Source organism: Glycine max, chromosome 11 (assembly GCF_000004515.6).
Source record: "Glycine max cultivar Williams 82 chromosome 11, Glycine_max_v4.0, whole genome shotgun sequence".
NCBI classification, from domain to species: domain Eukaryota; kingdom Viridiplantae; phylum Streptophyta; class Magnoliopsida; order Fabales; family Fabaceae; genus Glycine; species Glycine max.
Genome location: NC_038247.2, coordinates 38,805,869 through 38,828,940, shown reverse-complemented (window position 1 = coordinate 38,828,940; position 23,072 = coordinate 38,805,869). Strand labels below are relative to the sequence as shown.

The window sequence follows — 23,072 nt, the reverse complement described above, 5'->3', positions numbered from 1 at the left end:
TTAATAAATAAAAAATATCTTAATTTATACATAATTTTTAACTTCTTTAATAAAGAATGACATAAAATATGATTAATAATTATATTTTAAATTTAATTTATCAAACAAATAATTTATTTAATTATTTATAAATCCACACAACACACGGGTCTGTCTCTAGTAATTAATAATGTTTAGGAATAATTGTATGAGAATATTCAAGACTAATTATTGGAGACGGTAATTAAGGATTTGCATAAAAAATTATATATAGGGATGATAATAATAATCTTTTATATATGTTGAGCTTATATCAAAGGAAGTTCACATCACGTGCACCTGTTAATGTGTGTGTCTAGTGTTTTGGGTGAAATTGGAAAGTTGAATCACCGTAAATACTAATTAAATATTAATGGAGGTTGCACTAAAAAAAAAAGAAAGATGTGAGAACACATAATTAAATCAAAATCAAAAGGTATCCAATTATGCCATCTTAATGATCTATATTCTATAGAATCTCATAGTCCCATTACGTGCACCATAATGACGTAAGATTACCCAATCAGTGTAACTTGTAACCCAAATTTGATTAACATCAACTTGATAGAGGTCACGATACCCCTACCAATATTACATTTGAAGGCCAAGATAGCTCCATTTGCTGCGCATAACAAGCGATAAGGTGGCATCTTCTTTAAAACTCTATTAAACAATGACTTAATTGAACTAATTATGACTTAATTAAGTTCCATGATCAATAAATGTTTTTTTATTGATAAATATTAATTTATTAATTTTGTTTTAAAAAAAAACAATTGAGAGGATTCGAATCCGTCTGTTTTTTCTCTCACTTTTCCATGATCAATAGAAGTAATGCCAACTTCTTCCTTCTTGTTCCTTTATTTTATCTCACACTTCGATTGGAAGTGCACTTGGTGGTTGAGGTTCATTCACAGAGGGACTACAATGTTACCAAGGAAGAAAAAGTTAGTTTTGGGGGTTTCACTTTGAAGTTTTAACCAAGGGGGTTTAAAGGTAAGCCTGTGTGGTGTGGAGTACATAAGGGATTTTGGGATAGCAAAAGAACTATAGTGAGCAAAAACTAAATGACCCTAAAAGGAAAATTCCCACTAAGAAATTCTTTTTGATAAGGGGAATTATATTTTAAATAAAGGAATGGGTAGTGAGCCCGGGCATGATTGAATGAATACTCACATAATAGAAAAGGGATCAACTCCATGCAACTAATTCAGCTAAGTGGAGCACAGCTTTTCATTTGTTTAATGAAAAAAGTTAAGAAAATGGGTCTGCCTTATTCCCCCCATGATGCTTCATCAGTTGCTCTTTACCTGTTTTATTCTCTCTTTTTTTCTTTCTTGCTTTTTAACTTTACATTGTTAAAATTTTCACTATTTTCCCTGTAACTAGGAGCGGTTTGAGTAATGCAATGAGCGAGTTGCGTCTGGAGAATATGCTTGTGCTTAATCATTTTAGCCACTTGCCATAGCAAGACCCTTCTTTTTTGTCATAAAATAAAACAACACATTTGACATATGTATGTAAAACACACACACACACACACACACATATATATATATATATATATATATATATATATATATATATATATATATATTCCAAAGGATTATTCATTCAACCGCACTTATAAAAGTGTAGGAAGTTTAATGAAGAACATTATAACAGTAGTGCACATAAAATATACAACAACTAATCAGGCACACGTGACATATAGTTTGTGTTTGAATATACTTTCTGACAGTCAAAATCATGGTATGATTATGAAAAATCAAAAACAACAAAAGATTACTTCAATATGACCTTTAGTTAAAGATTATATATATGGTTTTGTTACCTTGACTAAAGATATGGGCTTAGTGAAATAATTTAGTTATTTTTAAAAGGTAAAATTATTTTTGGTGCTTTAGTTGTCTTTAATTTCAATTTTAGTCTTTCTTTAAATTTATTCACGAATTTAGTCTCTAAGTTATGTTAAATGTGGTCTCAAATACAAATTTGAATGTTGACTGTCATAAAGAAACGTTGACGATCATGTGTCACATTCTGATTGTACATGAAAAGGTACGTCCAAGAGCCAACTCTAACATTTTTCTTTTTATAGTCCAATCAGAACGCAACACGTGGTCGTCACCATTTCTTTATGACAGTCAACGTTTAAATCTGGACTTAAGAATCATATTTTTAGGATTTGATATAACTGGGGGACTAAATTCATAAATAAATTTAAAAAAAATTAAAATTGAAATTGAAAACAATTAAAAACAACAAAAATACAATTTTACCTCTCCAAAACATGTTGTAGTAATACTAATAGTCCAGGAGTATAACTGAGTCATTTGGGCTGTTAATGATCTTTGACCAAACACTGGGCCAGTTAAACATAGACCATAACTGCAAAAGGTTTCTAGAAATAAAACCAGCTCAGCATGACATCATCTCTCAAATTTCTTTACTTCTCATCATATTGTGAAAATAGTTACTGTTTAACTGTCTATGATGACTCCGTATACCATAATTCAGCCGTTGATTATTATTGTATTAAAAGCTAGAACGTGTCAATTTCCAAGCCATTCAACGAGAACTTTAGACTTCATAAGTGTAAAAAATTCAAAATATCTATGATGCCTTTCATAGTTTGTGCTTTGTACCACTTCAATAGTATAACAATAAAGCATGAGGCTGCGGTATTAGTATTACATTATCTTCCTACTCACACAGGAAAAGCATGTTTGTATAATTGTATTCTTTCAATTGCATAATAATAATTATAATTAACATTTAGCACCGTTTTTCTTCAAGTTATTGCATGTAATTGAATGTATGTACATGTGCATCCGATATGATTGGAGGCAGAGTTTCAATGTAAAGGTAGAGACATCTTAAATTCTCCTTTGCAATGGTAATCCTGTCAACCACATCACTGCTGCCAATAACCACCCATAAATCTCTAGGATTGATCCTCCTCAGGTTTCCACGGCAAAATGGGCATGATTCTGATCTCATATACCTGAAATTTTCATCTGTTACATTTTGCAATGTCAACGAAATAATCTTCTGTCCTACCACAACATCTGCTGCCAATAACCACCGTTTTTTTTTTTACTGAAAAAAAAAATCTTCATATTATATACTTTGTGTTTCTAAAATATTGCATGCATGTACATTTTTATTTATTATTTTTTTATCAAGTATTAAAAAGACTAGAGATTTGGATCAAGTAAAGTGTGTTAAGGATGAAGAAGGCAAAATCTTAGTGCATGAAAAAGATATCAAGGAAAGGTGGAAGGCGTATTTCCACAACTTATTTAATGATGGATATGGATATGACTCTAGCAGTCTAGACACAAGAGAAGAGGACCGGAACTATAAGTACTATCGTCGGATTCTGAAACAGGAAGTAAAGGAAGCGTTGAAAAGAATGAGTAATGGTAAGGCGGTGGGGCCAGACAACATACCTATTGAAGTGTGGAAAACTCTTGGAGATAGAGGTCTTGAGTGGCTCACCGAACTCTTTAATGAAATTATGAGGTCAAAACGCATGCCGGAGGAATGGAGGAGAAGCACGTTAGTGCCAATCTATAAGAACAAGGGGGATATACAAAATTGTGCAAATTATAGGGGAATCAAGCTCATGAGTCATACCATGAAATTATGGGAAAGAGTGATCGAACGGAGATTAAGAAAGGAGACTCAAGTTACTGAGAATCAATTTGGTTTCATGCCGGGAAGGTCGACCATGGAAGCGATTTATTTATTACGGCGGGTGATGGAGCAATATCGCATGGCCCAACAAGACTTGCACTTGATTTTTATTGACTTGGAGAAAGCGTATGATAGAGTGCCTAGAGAGATTTTGTGGAAAGCTCTAGAGAAGAAAGGGGTTAGGGTTGCATATATTCGAGCTATCCAAGATATGTATGATAGGGTATCGACTAGTGTTAGGACACAGGGTGGAGAGTCAGACGATTTTCCCATCACAATTGGTTTACATCAAGGGTCAACCCTTAGCCCCTACCTTTTTAACTTAATTCTGGATGTCCTCACGGAACAAATCCAAGAGATAGCGCCGAGATGCATGCTTTTTGCAGATGACATAGTCCTCCTTAGAGAGTCGAGGGAGGAGTTGAATGAGAGGTTGGAAACTTGGAGACGAGCTCTAGAAACACATGGCTTTCGCCTAAGCAGAAGCAAATCGGAGTATATGGAATGTAAGTTCAACAAAAGAAGGAGGGTTTCTAACTCAGAGGTGAAAATAGGAGACCATATTATCCCTCAAGTCACACGGTTTAAATATCTTGGGTCTGTAATATAGGATGATGGGGAAATTGAAGGGGATGTGAATCATCGCATTCAAGCAGGATGGATGAAATGGAGAAAAGCATCGGGGGTGTTATGTGATGCAAAGGTACCGATCAAGCTAAAGGGAAAGTTTTATCGGACTGCGGTAAGACCGACGATTTTGTACGAAACAGAATGTTGGGCGGTCAAGAGCCAACATGAGAATAAAGTAGGTGTAGCGGAGATGAGGATGTTGCGGTGGATGTGTGGTAAGACTCGACAGGATAAAATTAGAAACGAAGCTATTAGAGAGAGGGTTGGAGTAGCGCCTATTGTAGAGAAGATGGTGGAAAATAGACTTAGGTGGTTTGGGCATGTAGAGAGAAGACCGGTAGACTCTGTAGTGAGGAGAGTAGACCAGATGGAGAGAAGACAAACAATTCGAGGCAGAGGAAGACCCAAAAAGACTATAAGAGAGGTTATCAAAAAGGATCTCGAACTTAATGATTTGGATAGAAGTATGGTACTTGATAGAACATTATGGCGGAAGTTGATCCATGTAGCCGACCCCACCTAGTGGGATAAGGTGTTGTTGTTGTTGTTGTATTAAAAAGAGAAAAATGCTAGCCGCTATTTGTGACACTCTTTTTAACATTTACTTTGTGATTCGTTAAAATTTGTTAAAAGAATCACAAATTTTGGTGGGCATTCCTCTTGAAAAGATTAATAAGATGATGTTGTAGACATTGTGGCATTTGACAGTACCAATCATGGAAGCAGCTAATGCACAAAGAATGTCCACAATTAGGCAGAACCATCTTCATGCCGTTTTCCATGCATATGCCACATTCCTCATCTCCCTCTAGATCTTTACTGAGAACCTTTTCAAGCCTCTTTCTGCTCAGTTCTGCACAACTGTTTCTTTTATCATTATTAAACTCGCCTTGAAGTAACCTTAATGAAGGGTATATGACAGCTGCAAAAACATATGCCATCATCAAAGTTTAAGAGAAAAAGGCAGCAAGATAAGATACATGTAAATATGTTTTTTATCGGTAAATATTAATTGTTAGTCTTTTAATTTGTTAGTAAAAAAAATCAAACTCGAGATCTTCTCCTCCTTTTTTTTTTCTTAATCACCTGATCAACCTTATATCTCTGATACATGTAAATACGTAACATTATGACATATCATAAAATTCCTTTATAGTTGCTTTCCTTTTTTTTGAGGAAATAGAGGGCATTCCATGTATACCTGGACTAGGACAAACAAAGCACAGCTAAATTCATTTACATTTCCACGGGCAAAGTAGACTTCGAACGGGGGAACATAAAAGAGAAGAAATTAACCAGAAGTGATAGTGACAACTAAATACATGGGCAAAGTGTCTGTACAACTAAAATCCAACCATTCGATCAAGTACAAAAAAATAGGAGCAAAGGGGCTGTAAGATAATTTCATCTGAAAATAGTTCCCATCATAATATCGAGGAAGTGTTGATGCCCTGCATTTTTTTTAAATGTCAATAACATGAACCACAGCTAGCATAAATCATTGATTAGTCACACAAAATATAGCAAGTTTAAATTCCATGTATTGTCAAGGTAAAAAAAATTTATATTATCAATCAATCCTAAATTAATATTGATATAATTTGTATGATAATTATTGTATATCTCAATAAACTTATTATACTTAACAATTTGTGATTAGATAAGAGTGAAAAAATCCTTTCAATCATTGATGTATACACTATAATTAAGATATAATTTTAGAACACACTGGCACTCTAGCAATTTTACAACCCACCGAAAAAATTGAGCAAACCAAAGGAAAACTGTGACATAAGGGGATGGCTTTCCTTTGTAGGTAGTTCTGCTAGATGATTAAAATTGGCATTTCGGGCCATGGCTTGTGACTAAAATTCATTTCTCTGTAGGATACACACACACATTCATATATTCAAGATTGTTTTTTGAATTGAGTCTTGATGGTTCATTTTGATTGTGCAGTTAACACTGGCTCCTCTAATATTCTCAAACTCTAACCAAACTTCAACCATGTTAAATTGTACAGATACCGATCATACCATGTTGTTTCTGTGATAATGCAGCCCTTTAAATTTGTTATCCATAAAATGGAAACAGGAAAAAATGATGGCCAAATGATTCTACCTTAAAAGCGGGAATGAGATAATGTATAACTAAAATATACCCTTGAAAAATAAAATAAAATAAAAAGAACGAGGATCTTACAGGGTATTAGCATGTTGCATATCATCTTCGAGAGCCTTGACGGAATCACTGTAAGAAGAATTGTTGGGCTGATTTTGCCACATTCTAAGTCTCCACAAGAAAAATGTAGCATAAAGTTTGAAAGAAAAAGAGTTTATGGAACCAGTTTGGTTTCTTAAATCAAATTCAAAGGGGATATTTGAAGCATGAAATTAGAAGGAAGCAAGGAAGGAGGGTACTGCACTGCACTGGCATGGTTTTACCATTGACATTTGTATTTTTTTTTTTTTGACAAAGTTCTATTATATACTTTTGTACAATTACTCCATCCGTTCCTAAGTTCGTTTTAATTAATTGATGTCTTTTAAGAAAAGTCATTATCGTATCAAATTTATCGTTTATATTATCATTTTAAAATTATTTTTTATTTTTTTATCCACTTATTTGTTTCTTTCTTATTAATGTTTAAAGAAAAAAATAATAAAATAAAAATATATATGAAAAAATAATTAATATATTTAAAATTAAGAAAAAATATTATAAAAAAAGATAAACAAATTTTAGAAGAGAAAATAATATTATTCCTTGTACCTCACATCATACTGTTCCTTTGGACCCTTTAATAAATGTTGTGCCTACTCTTATTTACTTTTTGATTAGTTTCTCAAACTTTCTGCTACAAGGAACATTAATATTAATGGTGCTGCTACCAGCATTTTGTGGTGAAAACAAGTTTGCTATTCCAACCGTGACCAATTCATTTTATTCCCATGAAAAGGACCAAAAGCTAAAGCTAGACAGCATATCACACACACCCTTTTGCATTTGCAGCGGTAAAACAATTCAGAAATTGCAAGTGGGGAGGTCACGAGACGAGACTGCATGGCTGATATTACATATGCTAAACTTTTCCAAGGCTTAGGTAAATATATAGGGAAAAGCAACAATTTTTTTTCCCCCCACTAAAATTGATAAATTATGTATTAATTGAAACATGATTGAAATGTTATTGTCTTAATTATTTTTTTAATAATGTGATACAAATAATTAAATAACAGGTTGAAAATATATTAAAACTCAAATTATTTAAAGTTAACGAAAAAGCACTTTATCTTTTGTAGTTTTAGTTTCAAAATTTTCTAACTTATTGTAATTTTTTTGCCTCCGAATATTATATATTCTTCGTTAAATTTATATTTAATGAGTTTAAAATCATAACTAAGTTAAGTAAAAATAAGAAAATTTAACTTTTTTTTACTTTAACTTAAATTTATAAGAGTTTAGAAATAATTTTTTTTAAAAATGCAATTTATCCCATAAATTATTATAAATTCTTTAAGTATTTAATGAATATATATATATATATATATATATATATATATATATATATATATATATATATATATATATATCACTTAATATGTATTTTTTTTAAGTTAATCTAATTTATCCGATCAATAAATATTGACACAAGTGACAACAGTATGTATCCTTTAATCAGGTGACACATATTTAAATTAATCTTTAGGTATAAAATAAATTATTTTGATAAGAAAATATTTATCTTTTATGCACTCGTTTCTATATAAATTAATCATTATTTTTGGATTAAATATTGATAACTCGGTCAGAAAAAGAAAAAGAAAAAAAAAACTAACGTCCCCAATAAATATACATCACATCATTCCAAATATGGGCCAAGTCATTGACGTTAGCTAAGGCCCAAATGTTTCAAAGAAGCTAAATATCCATATAGTAACTATTATACTTGTAGGACCTAAGGAGGGAGGGAGGTTCGGGAATGTAGCCATATTAGCATTTTGAACGAAAAGATTGCAGAAATGAGATTATGATACCATTAAAATTTTAATTGTGAATTCTACTATTGAGCTTGGTTAACTTTCTTTACCATCAATAATTTGCATAAAGCAATGAATGCATCATGGCACCACTGTATACAAAATACTAGCACATGGCATCCTCGCAAAGGGGGGTGATGATGCATACAACTACAAGTGATACTACCTAATACATACACTCTAAGTCCCAAACATACCAGACCTAACAATCTCACATTGAATATGATATACAAGAAAGTATCGGCTTTTTATGTTTTGACTGAATGGCGTGCTTCCACAAATTTCAATTGAAACAGAGTAATAATGTAGAGATAGGAAAATGATACTGGTATGAAACTGATGGCTTAACACCTCATTGGGGTATTTATACCATTTTGAGAAAAAAAATGATGCATGATGTGGTGGAAAAAGAAGACACAGATAGAGAAAGGTTTAAAAGTAAAAATAAAAATGTACGGAAATTATGGATGATAGAAGAAGAACAACCCCTAAAAAAAAGAAGTAGAACAAATAAAAGGAAAAATAGCTTCCTTTTTACATTAAAGGTGAACATGGTTAGAAACCTAAAATATATTATAACTTATTTTTAAAAACAGGATCAAAGATAATATTGATATCCTTAATCAATATCATGTAATTAAGGGAGTCTAACTGAACTCAGTTAGTTGAATATAATATGTGAGTGTTATAAGTGTAATAAATTCGTTGATATTATTTTTAATTTTAATGGAAAAAAATTGATACCATTTATTTTTGTTGTTGGTATTATTAAAAGGAAATGAAAGAAGGGAAATGAGATAGATAAGGAATATAAAAAAATATTTTATTTTTGTTTTGAAGAAAAAAAAAATATAAATCAGGGAAAATATTATGCAACCCACTCAAATACTATTTCTTCTGGCGTAAGAAGAAAATGAAAAAAATGAAGAAATTTAATCAAAATGTGAAATTAATATATTTACTTATTATTATGTTTAAAAATATAAAATTTAATTTAATTTAACTAATAATATAAAAATAATGGAAAGTTATTATAGGTTTAAAGAAAAAAAAATAAAAATTAAAGAAGTTGTTTAAGAATAAAATTGTCCATCATTATTATTAGTATATATTATTTTGTTTTTAATCAAATAAGAAGATTGGTTATCTTTGTCTAAATATATTTTTTCTTTTTAAATAAACACAAGGGTACGTAAGATCTAGAATAGGAGCTTGGGAAGTGTAAAGTTTGACTACGAAGATTCTACCGTCTCATGACAATACAGATTAATACATGTGATTAAGGATGAGAACAAACTTTCATCTATCTTATAAATGTAAGTTTAAATTCCTCTTGAAATCACTAAAATCACATTTAGTAACAACTCTCTCGAAAGAGATCCTTTGACACTAGAAGTTAATCAAGTAATTTTGACAGGATAAAGTTATTTATAATTTAGGTCTATATAATTTTTTTAGTTGACTTTTGTTAGTAGCCTCAACATACCATTAGCGCTTTAACAATAATATTGGAGGCGTTTTTTCATTATACCACTATTATTAAAAAAAATGAAACTACCTCGTTGCAATTAAGTTATAATTTTAAATATATATATGCTTAAAAGGTGAAATTTGTTAAAATGTTCTTTTAAAAGTAAATGGATGTACATTAATTAACCAAATAATATTTTCAATAACATTAACTCTTTTTTTTTTCATTTCTCTTCGTTACAATTTGCATAAACTATTTTATCACGCGCTTTTCTTTTTCTTCTTTCCATTACTCTTTTTGTTTTACGAATTTTATATAGAAAAAGAATATAAATACAACCGTGTTTTGTGCTTGTCTCTTCTTGGTGGGGAGAGTTTAAGCAAAAAAGAAAAAAATCAATAGGATCTTTTTCTAAATATTTTAGATGAGTTCACAACGAATAAGAGAAAAGTTAGTTTGTATAAACTTTATGAAAGGATCATCATTCTGATTTTATTCCTCCCAACGAAGATTGAAAAAAAAAACGGATTCTTTTGTCCACTTATATGATACTAGTTGTAAGCATCTCTTTCAATTGTTGGTTTTTTTTTTTTTCTTTCCATATTGTAGTCTGAGCCTATGTTAGAATTTGATACTAGTTGTAAGGGAAAACAAGCTGAAGAAGGCTAGTTGCATTTAATGGACAGAGTAAATCTGTGCATATTGGACCACTGAATTTATTGCATCGAGATTAGAGAGGGGACCGCACAATATCTGTGTACTTTTTCAAGCATGAAAAAGCATAAAGACAACAACATGGTCTAAAGTTGCACCATTGATAAGATTATGCCTTATGCAGTCAGCCAAAGCACAAATTAAATTACATAATGTAATGTAATATTAACATCTCATTAGTTTTGGATTTAGATCTTTAAATAAGATATCAGATTCGAGATTCGTATATAAAAAAAAACATGATTAAAATAAAATATTTCACCAAGTAATAAATCAGATTATCAAAGTTAGTAAAAACTTTGTATGAATATCATGCTATAAAAAAATTACAATAAATTAATAATCCTTCCATTCCAATCATGCACCTGTTTTTCATCTTTTGGCTTTGGCCACTGCTTTTGGCACGTTTAAGGTTGTATCTAACACAATTTTTACAGTAGATAGCATTTTCATACCATGATATCATCTATCGACTTATGTCAATATATTAAAAGGGACGGTACAATTTCAGTACAAAACATTAGTAATACTTAATAACAAAGAAAAGTGGTGGATCTTACCATAATGTGTTGTCGTATAGCCAAAAGACAGCTTATTTTACCCAACTTGTCGTAGCTTCTTCCAATGAAAACAAACTAGTAGGTTCACATTAATTTCCTCATTTTTTTTCCCGTAGAGTGACTGATTGAGCCTGTGCCTTGTGTGTCACACTTTTTTTAAGGGGAAAGAGAAAAAAGAAAAGGAGAACATGAAGTCATATTTTCTTAAAGAAAAAGAAGATTCCAACATCAGATAAAGATATAACAAAGGCGAATGAACAATCAATAAACTCATCAATCAAAAAAGTTAAAGTTAAGTGGGAGAAAGCTGGTTGTGATGCTGAACTCAAACTACAAGCAGTTAATTTTATCCATCACCCAAAATTCTTGATGCAAATTATTACTTTCTGTTCCTCATTTCAATGGGTTTATGTTCTCTTTTTTTGGTTACACTTCTTCTGCTAACATCATTTGCGGTATGCCAACTTGAAGGTATGTTTTCTTTAGTAGATCACAACAACTCAGGTAGTTAGTTCTGAATATATACAATTTAAGTTCAAGCAACCATGCATCATAAAAAACTTCTACTCTTTTTTTATCAACACAAAATTCTCAAGTAGAATATGTTTATTTTCCAAAATATCATGTCATTTTATGACAGAAGGCAGAAGAGAGAAGGACAAAACTCAGATGCAATTCCTCAAGTGCTTTTAGTACTGTGTTCTTCAATTAGAATTGAAGTTTCTTCTCGGTAATCTGCATAATAAATGTTTGTATTGAAGATCAATATAAGATACGAAGTAAGACTCCAATTTTAATTGAAGAACAACACCAAAAAACACCAATTTAATTGGGCTATAAACCTGTGAGATATTTGATTTTGGATTGCAGAATTTATCAGCATTGACTGTGGAGGGACAAGTAACTACACCGATAAAAGCACAGGGCTTGCATGGATATCAGACTCTGGGATCATGAAACATGGCAAGCCAGTGGAGGTACAAAATCCAAGTGGAAACAAGTTTCAGTATCAGAGACGCCGAGAGTTTCCTATAGACAGCAGAAAATACTGCTATACACTTGTCACTGAGGAGAGAAGAAGGTATCTGGTGCGAGCAACGTTTAAATATGGTAACTTGGATGATGGAGACACATACCCTCAGTTTCAGCTCTATTTGGATGCAACCAAATGGGCTACTGTGTCAATCTATGATGCCTCAAGAATCTATGCGAAGGAAATGATCTTCAGGGCACCCTCAAACTCTATTGATGTTTGCATGTGTTGTGCTACCACTGGTTCTCCCTTCATATCTACCCTCGAGCTAAGGCCCTTGAATCTTTCTATGTATGCCACAGATTTTGAAGGCAGTTTTTTCTTGAAAGTGGCTGCAAGAATTAACTTTGGTGCTCCAAGTGAGGATGTTGTCAGGTATGGAACTCCCCCTTATAGTATTTTGGTTTCTACTTCTTCTAAAGTTTTTGGCAAGAATGGAGAGTTTCAAATATTTGACATGATAGAATAAAGTTCTTAACTTCTAATGGAATCTATGTTTAAAATTTTGCATCATTGATATCTTGATTGGAAAAAAAAATCAATATATTTGGTGCCATTGGCTTGATTTGTTTATTTATTTGTTTATTAACAAATATTTTATCAGGTATCCAGATGACCCATATGATAGAATTTGGGAGTCTGATCTTATTAAAAGACAAAATTATCTTGTTGGGGTGGCCCCAGGCACTGAAAGAATTAACACAACAAAGAAAATAGAAATAGAGACAAGAGAAAACCCACCTGTTAAAGTGATGCAAACTGCAGTTGTTGGCACCAAAGGAATACTTAGCTATAGACTAAACCTGGAAGACTTCCCTGGCAATGCTAGAGCTTACGCATATTTCGCGGAGATTGAAGATCTGCCTAAGAATGAGACTAGAAAATTCAAATTGGAGCAACCTTACATAGCTGACTATAGCAATGCAGTGGTGAACATAGCTGAGAATGCCAATGGGAGCTACACTCTCTATGAACCAAGTTACATGAATGTGAGTCTGGAGTTTGTGCTTTCGTTCTCCTTTGTTAAGACCCGGGATTCCACTCAAGGACCTCTTCTAAATGCAATGGAAATTAGCAAATACATGCCGATTGCTTCAAAGACTGACAGGCAAGACTGTAAGTTCTTAATATCAGTTTATGTTTGAGAAAATTGATCTTTTCTTGTATGTCCAAAATAGCTTATCTGAAAGGGTAACTACACCAAAGATCAAATAATTCAAGTTTGATCACTAAGTTACAACAATGTTACAACAATTGCATTGTTGTAATGACTGAACAGGATGCTAACCATACTTTAATTTTACAGCAAATTTTGTAAATGCATTTCGTTTCTTATCTGCTGAAAGTGTCCTGAAGAATGAAGGTGATCCCTGTGTTCCAACTCCCTGGGAGTGGGTAAATTGTAGCACAACTACACCTCCAAGAATTACAAAGATGTAACATCTCCATACCTTTTTGTTGATGCTTCTGTTTTATGCTAACTTCTAGCCTAGTGAATAATTGTCATTCTGTTAAAGAGTCTCTCTGGCAGCAATTTTTATACACACAAGAATGTTGAATTCCAAAAGTTGGTATTAAAGAATGCCAGACACTGGAATAATTATATTTGTAAAACCAATTAGGCAGAAGCAAAATGGAAAATTATTATCAATATTCCATTGTCCACATAACATTTTTCCATAGAAAATATTTACTGGAATTTCAAGCAGTACAAATATATACTAATTGTGATAAGTTGTATCAGAAACCTGTCAAGAAGGAATCTCAAGGGTGAAATCCCAGGGAAGCTCAACAACATGGAAGCATTGACAGAACTGTAAGTAAGCCACCTTCAAATAAACATGTTTTTTTCTTAAAAAAATATTTATTTTGTAAATCATGGTTGTTTTCATAGGTGGTTAGATGGCAACATGCTCACCGGACAACTTCCTGACATGAGCAATCTTATCAATGTAAAGATTATGTAAGTTCTTTAGTTTCACACATAGCCTTTTATGATCGAAGGTTTGGGATGGAATCAATATTTGGCAAACACAATTCTATGTTCCTTTTTTCTTATTTTAATTTTTTCAACTAATGACATGCAGGCATCTAGAGAACAACAAATTGACTGGTCCATTGCCATCTTACTTGGGTAGCTTGCCAAGTTTACAAGCACTGTATGTAGCACTTAACCATCCATGTTTATCATCTCTACTTCGAGAGTTTGAAGCATTTTCCTAGTTAACCCTGAATTTCTCCAACTAAACACATTTGTTATCCTCAGACATTTATGCACCATGCACATCTGTGGGTCTATGACAGGTTCATACAGAATAACTCATTTAGTGGGGTAATACCATCAGGATTACTGTCTGGAAAAATCATTTTCAAGTAAGTATCTTCATCAAAAACATTTTTTTTCCTAGTATCAGGTCAATTTAAGTGAAGAAGCTAAACACCGGATTGAATTTGAATTTGAATCAACTTAAGTGTGAATATAATAGGATGAGGATCTTTTTTTATTAGTTTAGTACCAAGATTGAAGTAACAGATATCTGTTTTTCCTTCCAGCTTTGATGATAATCCTGAACTACATAAAGGGAACAAGAAGCATTTTCAATTGATGCTAGGAATTTCTATTGGAGTACTAGTGATTCTATTAATATTGTTCTTAACAAGTTTGGTGCTATTGCTTATTCTGCGGAGAAAGACATCTCAACAGAAACGTGACGAAAAGGGTTAGTCCACCTAGTCAAATTTATTACTTTTAAATTGACAAATATCAAGTTCTATCATCAAACCATTGTTGTACACTGCAGGTGTTTCTGGACGCAGCAGCACTAAACCTTTAACTGGATACTCATTTGGTCGGGATGGGAATATAATGGATGAAGGTACTGCTTACTATATTACACTCTCAGAGCTGAAAGAAGCTACTAATAATTTTTCAAAGAATATTGGCAAGGGAAGCTTTGGATCTGTTTACTATGGGAAAATGAAAGACGGAAAAGAGGTGGCAGTTAAGACTATGACTGATCCATCCAGCTATGGGAACCAGCAATTTGTAAATGAGGTAGCATTTCCATATTTGAATTCTGATTGAGAATTGGTTCTGTATAATCAATCTGTCAGAATCCTACTAAAGATTTTTTGCTGCCATTCAATTAAAAAGATTGTATTCCTTGAGTTAGAGATACAATAATATCAATGCTCAAACAGCTTAAGAAATTGAGAAAACCTTAATTTTCAGCTCATTGATTGTAGAATCACAAATGCAGGTAGCCCTCTTATCAAGAATTCATCACAGAAACTTGGTTCCTCTGATTGGATATTGTGAAGAAGAATATCAGCATATTCTAGTTTATGAATATATGCACAATGGCACTTTAAGGGAGTACATTCATGGTCTAATTCCTCACCTTTTTGTTCATTTATTTACCTAGTTGTAAAGTTTTTGTCATGAAAATAATTCTAATGTCGTGACAGAATGTTCGAGTCAGAAGCAATTAGATTGGTTAGCTCGCCTTCGAATTGCAGAAGATGCAGCTAAAGGTTGATTAGTAACTAGCTTCTTGGTCCACAAGTAATTTTAGCATTTCACTTCCAACTTAACAGTTAAAGAGCAATTTTCTATTTCTGTAGGTCTTGAATACTTACACACAGGATGTAATCCTAGTATCATTCACCGCGATGTGAAGACAAGCAATATTCTTCTTGACATCAATATGAGAGCAAAAGTGTCTGACTTTGGACTCTCAAGGCTAGCTGAAGAAGATTTAACTCACATATCAAGTGTTGCAAGGGGAACTGTAGGTTACCTGGATCCTGAGTAAGCCATGGTTCTCATGTGTCCTATGATCATCAAAATATCATTTCTCCTTAACTCCTTGAACTCAGGTTTTCCCCATGAACAGGTACTATGCAAATCAACAATTGACTGAAAAGAGTGACGTGTACAGTTTTGGAGTTGTTCTGCTGGAATTGCTATCAGGAAAAAAGGCTGTATCATCAGAAGACTATGGTCCTGAAATGAATATCGTTCACTGGGTATGTTAGCCTTTTTCTCAACAACCTAAAGTTGAAAAAATAGTATCCTCAAAGTTTGCCAAACCAGAAGCTGAAACACGAGCATATGCAACAATAGCATTTGATTTTGAAGCAACTAACTTTGGCTAAAATACAGTCCCTAAGTTTAACAAGTTTAGACCCTCAAAGTTTATGATCTGATAGATCAAATTGAATATTTCGCCAATTTTTTGCACCAATGGTATTACTTTTGACTAATGTGACAAACACCTATTTGATATGGTCTCGGTTTGTCATATTTCACTAAATTGACAAAGGTAGTGTGGTAAACTAATAGAAAGACCAACTTGGTCTTAAAAAATTACACTTTAAGAGAACAAAGTGAAACTCTTAAACTTCGGAAACCAAATTGAAAAAAAAAAAAAACAGACAAGAGACCAAACTAGTATATTTTTGTCATTAATTTTGCTAGGAATGTACCTCTTAGCAATTTTGTTGCATACTTTAATGTCAACCTCGCATGCAAATTTTACGTGTGTTTGCAGGCTAGATCTTTAATTCGTAAAGGAGATGTGATAAGCATCATGGATCCTTCCCTTGTGGGGAATCTGAAAACTGAGTCAGTTTGGAGGGTTGCAGAAATTGCCATGCAATGTGTAGAACAACATGGTGCATGCAGGCCAAGGATGCAAGAGGTAATTTTGGCTATACAAGATGCTTCTAACATTGAAAAGGGGACAGAAAGTCAACTGAAGCTATCTTCTTCAGGTGGTAATTCAAAGCCACAGTCTTCACGTAAGACTTTACTTGCAAGCTTTCTTGAAATTGAGAGCCCTGACTTGTCAAATAGTTGCCTCCCCTCAGCCAGATAATTTTTCTTTTTCTTTTTTCATATCAAGGTGGGTTTTGTACATTACTTAATATCATTACTAATATGTTAATACTAGTGACACTCACTGACTTGTGACGGTATAATCTTCAATTCTTAGAACAAATCAACGAAAGTGTAATATTCTTACTCAATATTTGACTGCCTGTAGGAATTAACAAGTAATTTGAATTTCATTCCGTTATATGGGCAAAAAACAATCAAAATTGATAATTTATTTTTTAACTATATTAATTGGTTAATTAATTTTAAACAATTACTTTACATGTTCATTTTTGTTACTCACATAAAAAATTCATGTGATAAGCGATGTGTATAATTATTAATGGAGGGACATTTATTAAGGAATTTTGTTTCATGCAATCTTTTTAATTTTTGGAAAAAAAAATTATAGTTACACTTTCTTTTACACTCTTTCTAATGATATTCTCTTTTTAAGACTTATTGTTTAGAATTTATTGAAAATTACTATTTTAGTAGATTTTGTTTTTCATTTAATGTTTTTTCTATTGATTTATATATTAGTAAATGAGAAACAAAACTTATGAAAATTAATGATTTTTACTAATTTTAATCGATCTTAAGGAGGAATGTCGGAGAAATTATCAGTAACACTAGCATTTTTCTTCCTCAGAATGTGGAGAGGAGAATATAATAACTACTCCATATTTGAATATTTTTCAGCGGAGGCTCGCTCCAGATCCATCTCTGTCTATTTATTTTATTTCTCTATTTTCTACCCTTTTCTCTTTATTTTCTTTGTATTTGCCTTTTAGATTTTCTTGAGTGTAGATGTAGATTGAGGATGTGTTTTGTTTAGGTTACCTTATTTTCCGATTCCCAGTTGTCACTTACTTGTCAGTTTCTCCATTTTTGGGCCGAAACTTTACATGATTTGAACCATTTGAATAACTTTATTACTTGAAAGTGGAAACACTACCAATAATTCTCCTTCGTCGCTGTCGCATTAATTGAGCGTGTTATAGCATAGCTATAGCTAGAACAATTTATCAGATTATGAGCATTCATTTGAAGAACCGTGAATATTATAACGTTTACTCATCTTTATTATTGGAATAAAATAAAATATGAGTAGATTTGACTTTATATTGATGGATTATACATCGCATAAGCCTAATCTGGGCACCTAAAATAAAATAATATAATAATGTAATATAATGCCAGTTCACTAGCATATTCATCAGTAACGTAATGTTTTCTATTGAGCAGCCAACCCATGCGTGTCTTACAAAAAGATGAGGATAAGAAACATAAATATCATATAGGAAAAGAAAAATATAATTTGAAGATTCATTCAACTTCAACTTGTTTTCAACACCTCCTTTACTTGGGAAGTATTTAATAATGCAACAAGTTTTTAACATTAATTTGAAGATGAATTGATTTTTTTATTTTGAAGAATCGTAAATACGAAATTAATATAAAGAAGTGAGTTGTTTTTCAACACTTTGAAATCATTTTTTATCTTGAAAAAAGGTTTTATAATAGACTTAATTAAAGTTCTAAAAGAGATAAATGAAGAGATAAATACAAAATTTTTATACTAATTCATCTTATCTCAAGACTATGCCTACTCTTGGTACTGTCAAGACTTTTACTAACATATTCTTTAACATAAGTATTTTTAGACTCCAATACAATATGAAAGATAGAGGAATGAAGATGAAAAAAGACGAAAGTATAAAATTACGTGGGCTTGAAAAAAAAATGGATCTCACTGCGCTATATTTCACTACAAAATAAGAAGAAAAGAGATGAAAGTTCATGCAAAACAAAACGAAAAAACAGTGTTGCCAAAGCCTTCTTTTTTACCCTGATCACAAGCTCCTAATGGCCATGATCCGTTATATGATTTTGCTAACCGATTATGGCCACATGCTTTCGGCCTAGACTCATTCAAATGACAGTGGATGGACCATTCTTAATTATACAACAACAACATAATAATAATAATAATAATAATGATAGATATTATTAATAATAAATAATATTGATAAAAAATAATACTAAATAATTATATTAATGATAAAAAATATAATAATATATTTTTATCTAATATTTTTTTCTTATCTAACAAATTATATTAATTCAAATATTTTCTCTTTTTTTAATTTATTTCATCTCAAACAATCTTATTTCCATCATGTTTTTAATTTTCTTTAATATATTTTTATTCATTTTCATTCTTCACACTTTTATTAATCAAAATCATTTTTTCTTGGCACTTTTTTTTATACTGAAAAGGTAAGATTAAACATACACATATTTACAAGATTATATGTTTAATGATGTATTGCGTTTTACCCTATCGTCTTAGTAAGACGCTTGTATTTTTCTTTCGTAAAAAAAATGCTTCTATCTTAGTTTTTAAAACTTATTTTCTTTATTTATTAAGTTAAAACATTTAATGTACATACTAAATTATTTTTTTTAAAAAAAATCTAAACGCAAAGTCATGTTTAAGCACCCAACTAATCCGATTAAACGAATTTCATCATATATCAAATATTCAGATTCAGAAAATTTTAATATAATATTGGTTGAATCTCTCGTCGAAAAAAAAAAGATCGTATATTAAATTTAAATTAAAAAAAAAACTAGTACGGTGCGATACGACAACGGAAAACCTAGATAAGTTAGCTATGGTCCATGGCCATACTAGGATGAGGAGAGAGAAAAAATAACAACATAAGTACTTAATACAATCGACAAATTATCCAACACGGTGAGATTCCTACCATGGATAGGCACACATTATTTGATCATTGTTTTTATTATCATTAAAGTTTACAACCAAATTTGAATTTGATTTTTCTTTCGATATTTAATGAAATTTATTTATAATTCTGTAGTATCTCTTAATTTACTCAGTTGGCTCTTGAATTATTAGGAATTTTCAAATACATTTCTAAACTAAAACAATATTTGATCTTGTGAATTTTTTAATTGAGTCTTTAGAGTTTTAGACTGTCATGAATTGTATTTTGTTAACCGTTTCAAACTATTTAAAATAATCTGACAGACTTATTTTTTTAGTGTAAAACTCAATTAATATTCTTTTAATTTGGGAACTTATTTACTAACAAACATTTTGGATCAATAGATTGAAGGTTATTTCGATTTAATGAAAAGTTTTAAATTTAAGTTCTATGAAATTATAGTTAAAGAAAAAGTTTTATAGTTCAATAACTACTTCCGTGGAGGCTCTATAAAAAAATTTAAAAAAATATGAATTGAATGAATTAATCATTTGCTATATATTTTATAATTTGAATGAATAATAAAAAATGTACAAAAGTATATTAAACTAGTATGTTTTATTAATATTGTTTCCTTACAAAGGCTAGTTATCTGTTTTAATTTTCTTGTTGTCTGGTATATCTTATGATTCTGTTAGTCGTAGGTGTGATCATATAATGGGAAGACGCATCGTTTGTCTTACGGCATTCCTTACCTCACCCACCGCAACACAATACCCATAAACCAAAGCCCCAACCCGACTCTCTTCTCATTTATCCTCCCTAAAGCTTCAACCTTTGGGACGCCCCTCCCACTTTGTTTTCTTCTCTTTCTTCATTTTCCTTTTCGGTGGGGATTAGGATAACCCTCCTCTATTTTTCAACTCTAATTTTGATCATCATCACCTTCACCCACTTCACTCTTACAAGGAAGAACAACCCTTTCTCTCTCTCTCTCTCTGTTCTGTGTTGATTCTGTGCTTCAGCTTTCCACAAAGTAAAGGGAAAGATGGCAATGATTCCGTACCACCTTTGCCGTTTACCTTACCAGGATTCCCTCAAAGCACTTGAAGCTGATATACAGCACGCCAATGCTTTGTGAGTTTTCTTGTTAGTTTTTTTTTTTTCCTCCCCTTTAAATTTTCTTCACCAATTTATTAACTTTCCCTTTTTTTTGGGTACTAGGAAAAAAGTGGGAATGAAGGGTCTTCTGATAATCGTTGATTATTTCCCTTAATCGTTTTGTACTTGATTAGTTTTGCAAATAGAAGGAACATGCTCAGCTTACAAAGAATTTGTTACTAATAATAAGAATTTGCTTATCCACCTGTGATCAATTTGATTGTGATTTTTTATTTTTGTCCCCACTCTGAATTTGGATTGTGTGTTGTGCCCTCTTCTAGGGCTGCTGCAATTCCCAGAGCCAAGGGTGGAACTCTTCTTCAAATGAAATTGGTTTACAATCACTTGGCTCCTCTCTTCCTGTTATTTCTACAATGGATGGATTGTTCTTGTGCAGGCTTTCTCCATAGGTATCTCAACCTCTTCCACATACTTGTATACAAGGTATCTATCTATCTATTTATTTCTGTTTTACTGTTTTGGAATTTGGATAATAATAATAATAATAATACCTATAGACTATATATGTTTGATTCATGTTTTTCTTTTGATGTTTTTGCTCTCGTATTTTACCAAAGGTACATAATGATGGTAGATCAATCATGTCTACTCATGGAAGGAAGGCTACCATTGGTGACTTTTATGGTGGGTGAATGTTTGACTTTCAGAAAAGAAAAAAAAAATTGTATATTTTTTTTAATAAAAGATGTACTGTAATTAATTTGTGGCTGCCATTGCTGACTATTCCTCACATTGTTTATGTTATATCTGTACGCTGAACTTTTAGCCGTTATATTGCCATCTCTCCAACGGCTTCATGGTAGTTTGGAGAAGTTGGAGGTTGTTGAAGAAGAAGAAGGACAGTCAAGCATAGAAGGTCCAAGTTATGGCAAGAAGGTCATTGAAGGTGTGAAACTAACCACCAATGTTGATTTGCAAAGAGAAGATGAATGTGGTATTTGCTTAGAGCCTTGCACCAAAATGGTTTTACCTGGTTGCTGCCATGCCATGTGTATTAAATGCTACCGCAAGTGGTAACAAATACCAACATTTGTTTATGGTCAACTTCCAAATTTATATGCCATTACCAACAATGGTTTATCTTTTTTGACACTTGTGCTGGACTTATTCAACTTGCAGGAACAGAAAGTCAGAGTCTTGTCCTTTTTGCCGTGGTAGCTTGAGGAGAGTTAATTCGGAGGATCTATGGGTATTAACTTGTAATGATGATGTTGTTGATGCTGAAACAGTTTCTAAGGAGGATTTGTTGCGGTTTTACCTCTATATCAGCAAGCTTCCTAAAGATCACCCAGATGCACTTTTCCTAATGTATTATGAATACCTCATTTAATTTTCTTCTAAATAAGAAGAAGAAGAAAAAAAATGTACAGATAGGAAATTCCGGACTGCAAATGTGAATAGAGTCTGGTACAAAAAGAAAATACTCTGGTAATTTAATCACAGTTGTTATGGTAAGAGAAATTTCTGGTTTTTTAGCCCAGAAAAACCATTCTTCTTACCCCTGTGATATATCTCCATTGTAGACCATTGTTCTTGCTATTAACTTGGAAGTCCTTGCATAAAGGATCCATTAAGTTAAATCTTCTTCTTGTATGTTAGTTGTTGACACAGACTGATATTGAGAAGATGAATCTGTTCTGTGTGATTGTATTGGATGTTGGAAATGTTTGGATAGTATCAGAGGTAAATTTAAATAATTGGTGCTTATAATTTAAAATATATCACAAATAAGTAGTGCATGTTTGAATTTCAAATAATTTATTCTTTATTTATTTTGTGCATTGAAATTCAGAAATATGTACTGGAATTTGTAAAAATCCTTTTTCAAATTTTATTCAACCATAACCTAAACTGTAAGAAAAGGTTGAATTGTATGTTCGATTTTATTATATCTTTGATCTTATTATGTCTTGACTCTTGACTCATGATTTAATTATCTTTAATGCTTTAGCATTTAGGTGTGGAAAGTATGTGAATGCTTTTATATCCAGTGACGTTGTTGTCTTTGAAATTTTGCACAGAAGTTTGAATTGATATTCGTATTGTGCTTTAATACATAGCTGCTTTATTTCCTTTTTAATTTCGCCTGCCCATTTTTTTTTGTT

General features: G+C 31.8%; 2 protein-coding genes across 4 annotated transcripts; both read left to right on the top strand.

Annotated features, from left to right (window-relative positions):
- The first annotated feature begins 11,316 nt into the window (after window positions 1-11,316).
- Window positions 11,317-17,199, top strand: LOC100798488 (probable LRR receptor-like serine/threonine-protein kinase At1g67720). Of its 2 annotated transcripts, XM_014764271.3 has the most exons (16): window positions 11,318-11,606; window positions 11,776-11,914; window positions 12,006-12,543; window positions 12,773-13,284; window positions 13,475-13,604; window positions 13,913-13,984; window positions 14,063-14,131; window positions 14,256-14,327; window positions 14,473-14,541; window positions 14,722-14,888; window positions 14,970-15,223; window positions 15,429-15,555; window positions 15,637-15,702; window positions 15,793-15,979; window positions 16,065-16,197; window positions 16,722-17,199. In XM_014764271.3, exons 3-16 carry the CDS (start codon window positions 12,089-12,091, stop codon window positions 17,046-17,048), a joined length of 2,640 nt encoding a protein of 879 aa, XP_014619757.1. In that variant the 5' UTR covers window positions 11,318-11,606; window positions 11,776-11,914; window positions 12,006-12,088; the 3' UTR covers window positions 17,049-17,199. The 2 variants fall into 2 exon arrangements, with proteins under 2 accessions (XP_003537548.1, XP_014619757.1); XM_003537500.5 differs by lacking the exon at window positions 11,776-11,914 and having other exon boundaries at window positions 11,317-11,606.
- A 3,278-nt stretch (window positions 17,200-20,477) lies between these two features.
- On the top strand, window positions 20,478-22,560 carry LOC100812518 (uncharacterized). 2 transcript variants are annotated; one of them, XM_006590278.4, is made up of 5 exons: window positions 20,478-20,922; window positions 21,344-21,390; window positions 21,525-21,591; window positions 21,734-21,980; window positions 22,087-22,547. In XM_006590278.4, exons 1-5 carry the CDS (start codon window positions 20,916-20,918, stop codon window positions 22,295-22,297), a joined length of 579 nt encoding a protein of 192 aa, XP_006590341.1. In that variant the 5' UTR covers window positions 20,478-20,915; the 3' UTR covers window positions 22,298-22,547. The 2 variants fall into 2 exon arrangements, with proteins under 2 accessions (XP_006590341.1, NP_001241500.1); NM_001254571.2 differs by having other exon boundaries at window positions 20,527-20,922; window positions 21,228-21,390; window positions 22,087-22,560.
- The last annotated feature ends 512 nt before the right edge of the window (window positions 22,561-23,072 follow it).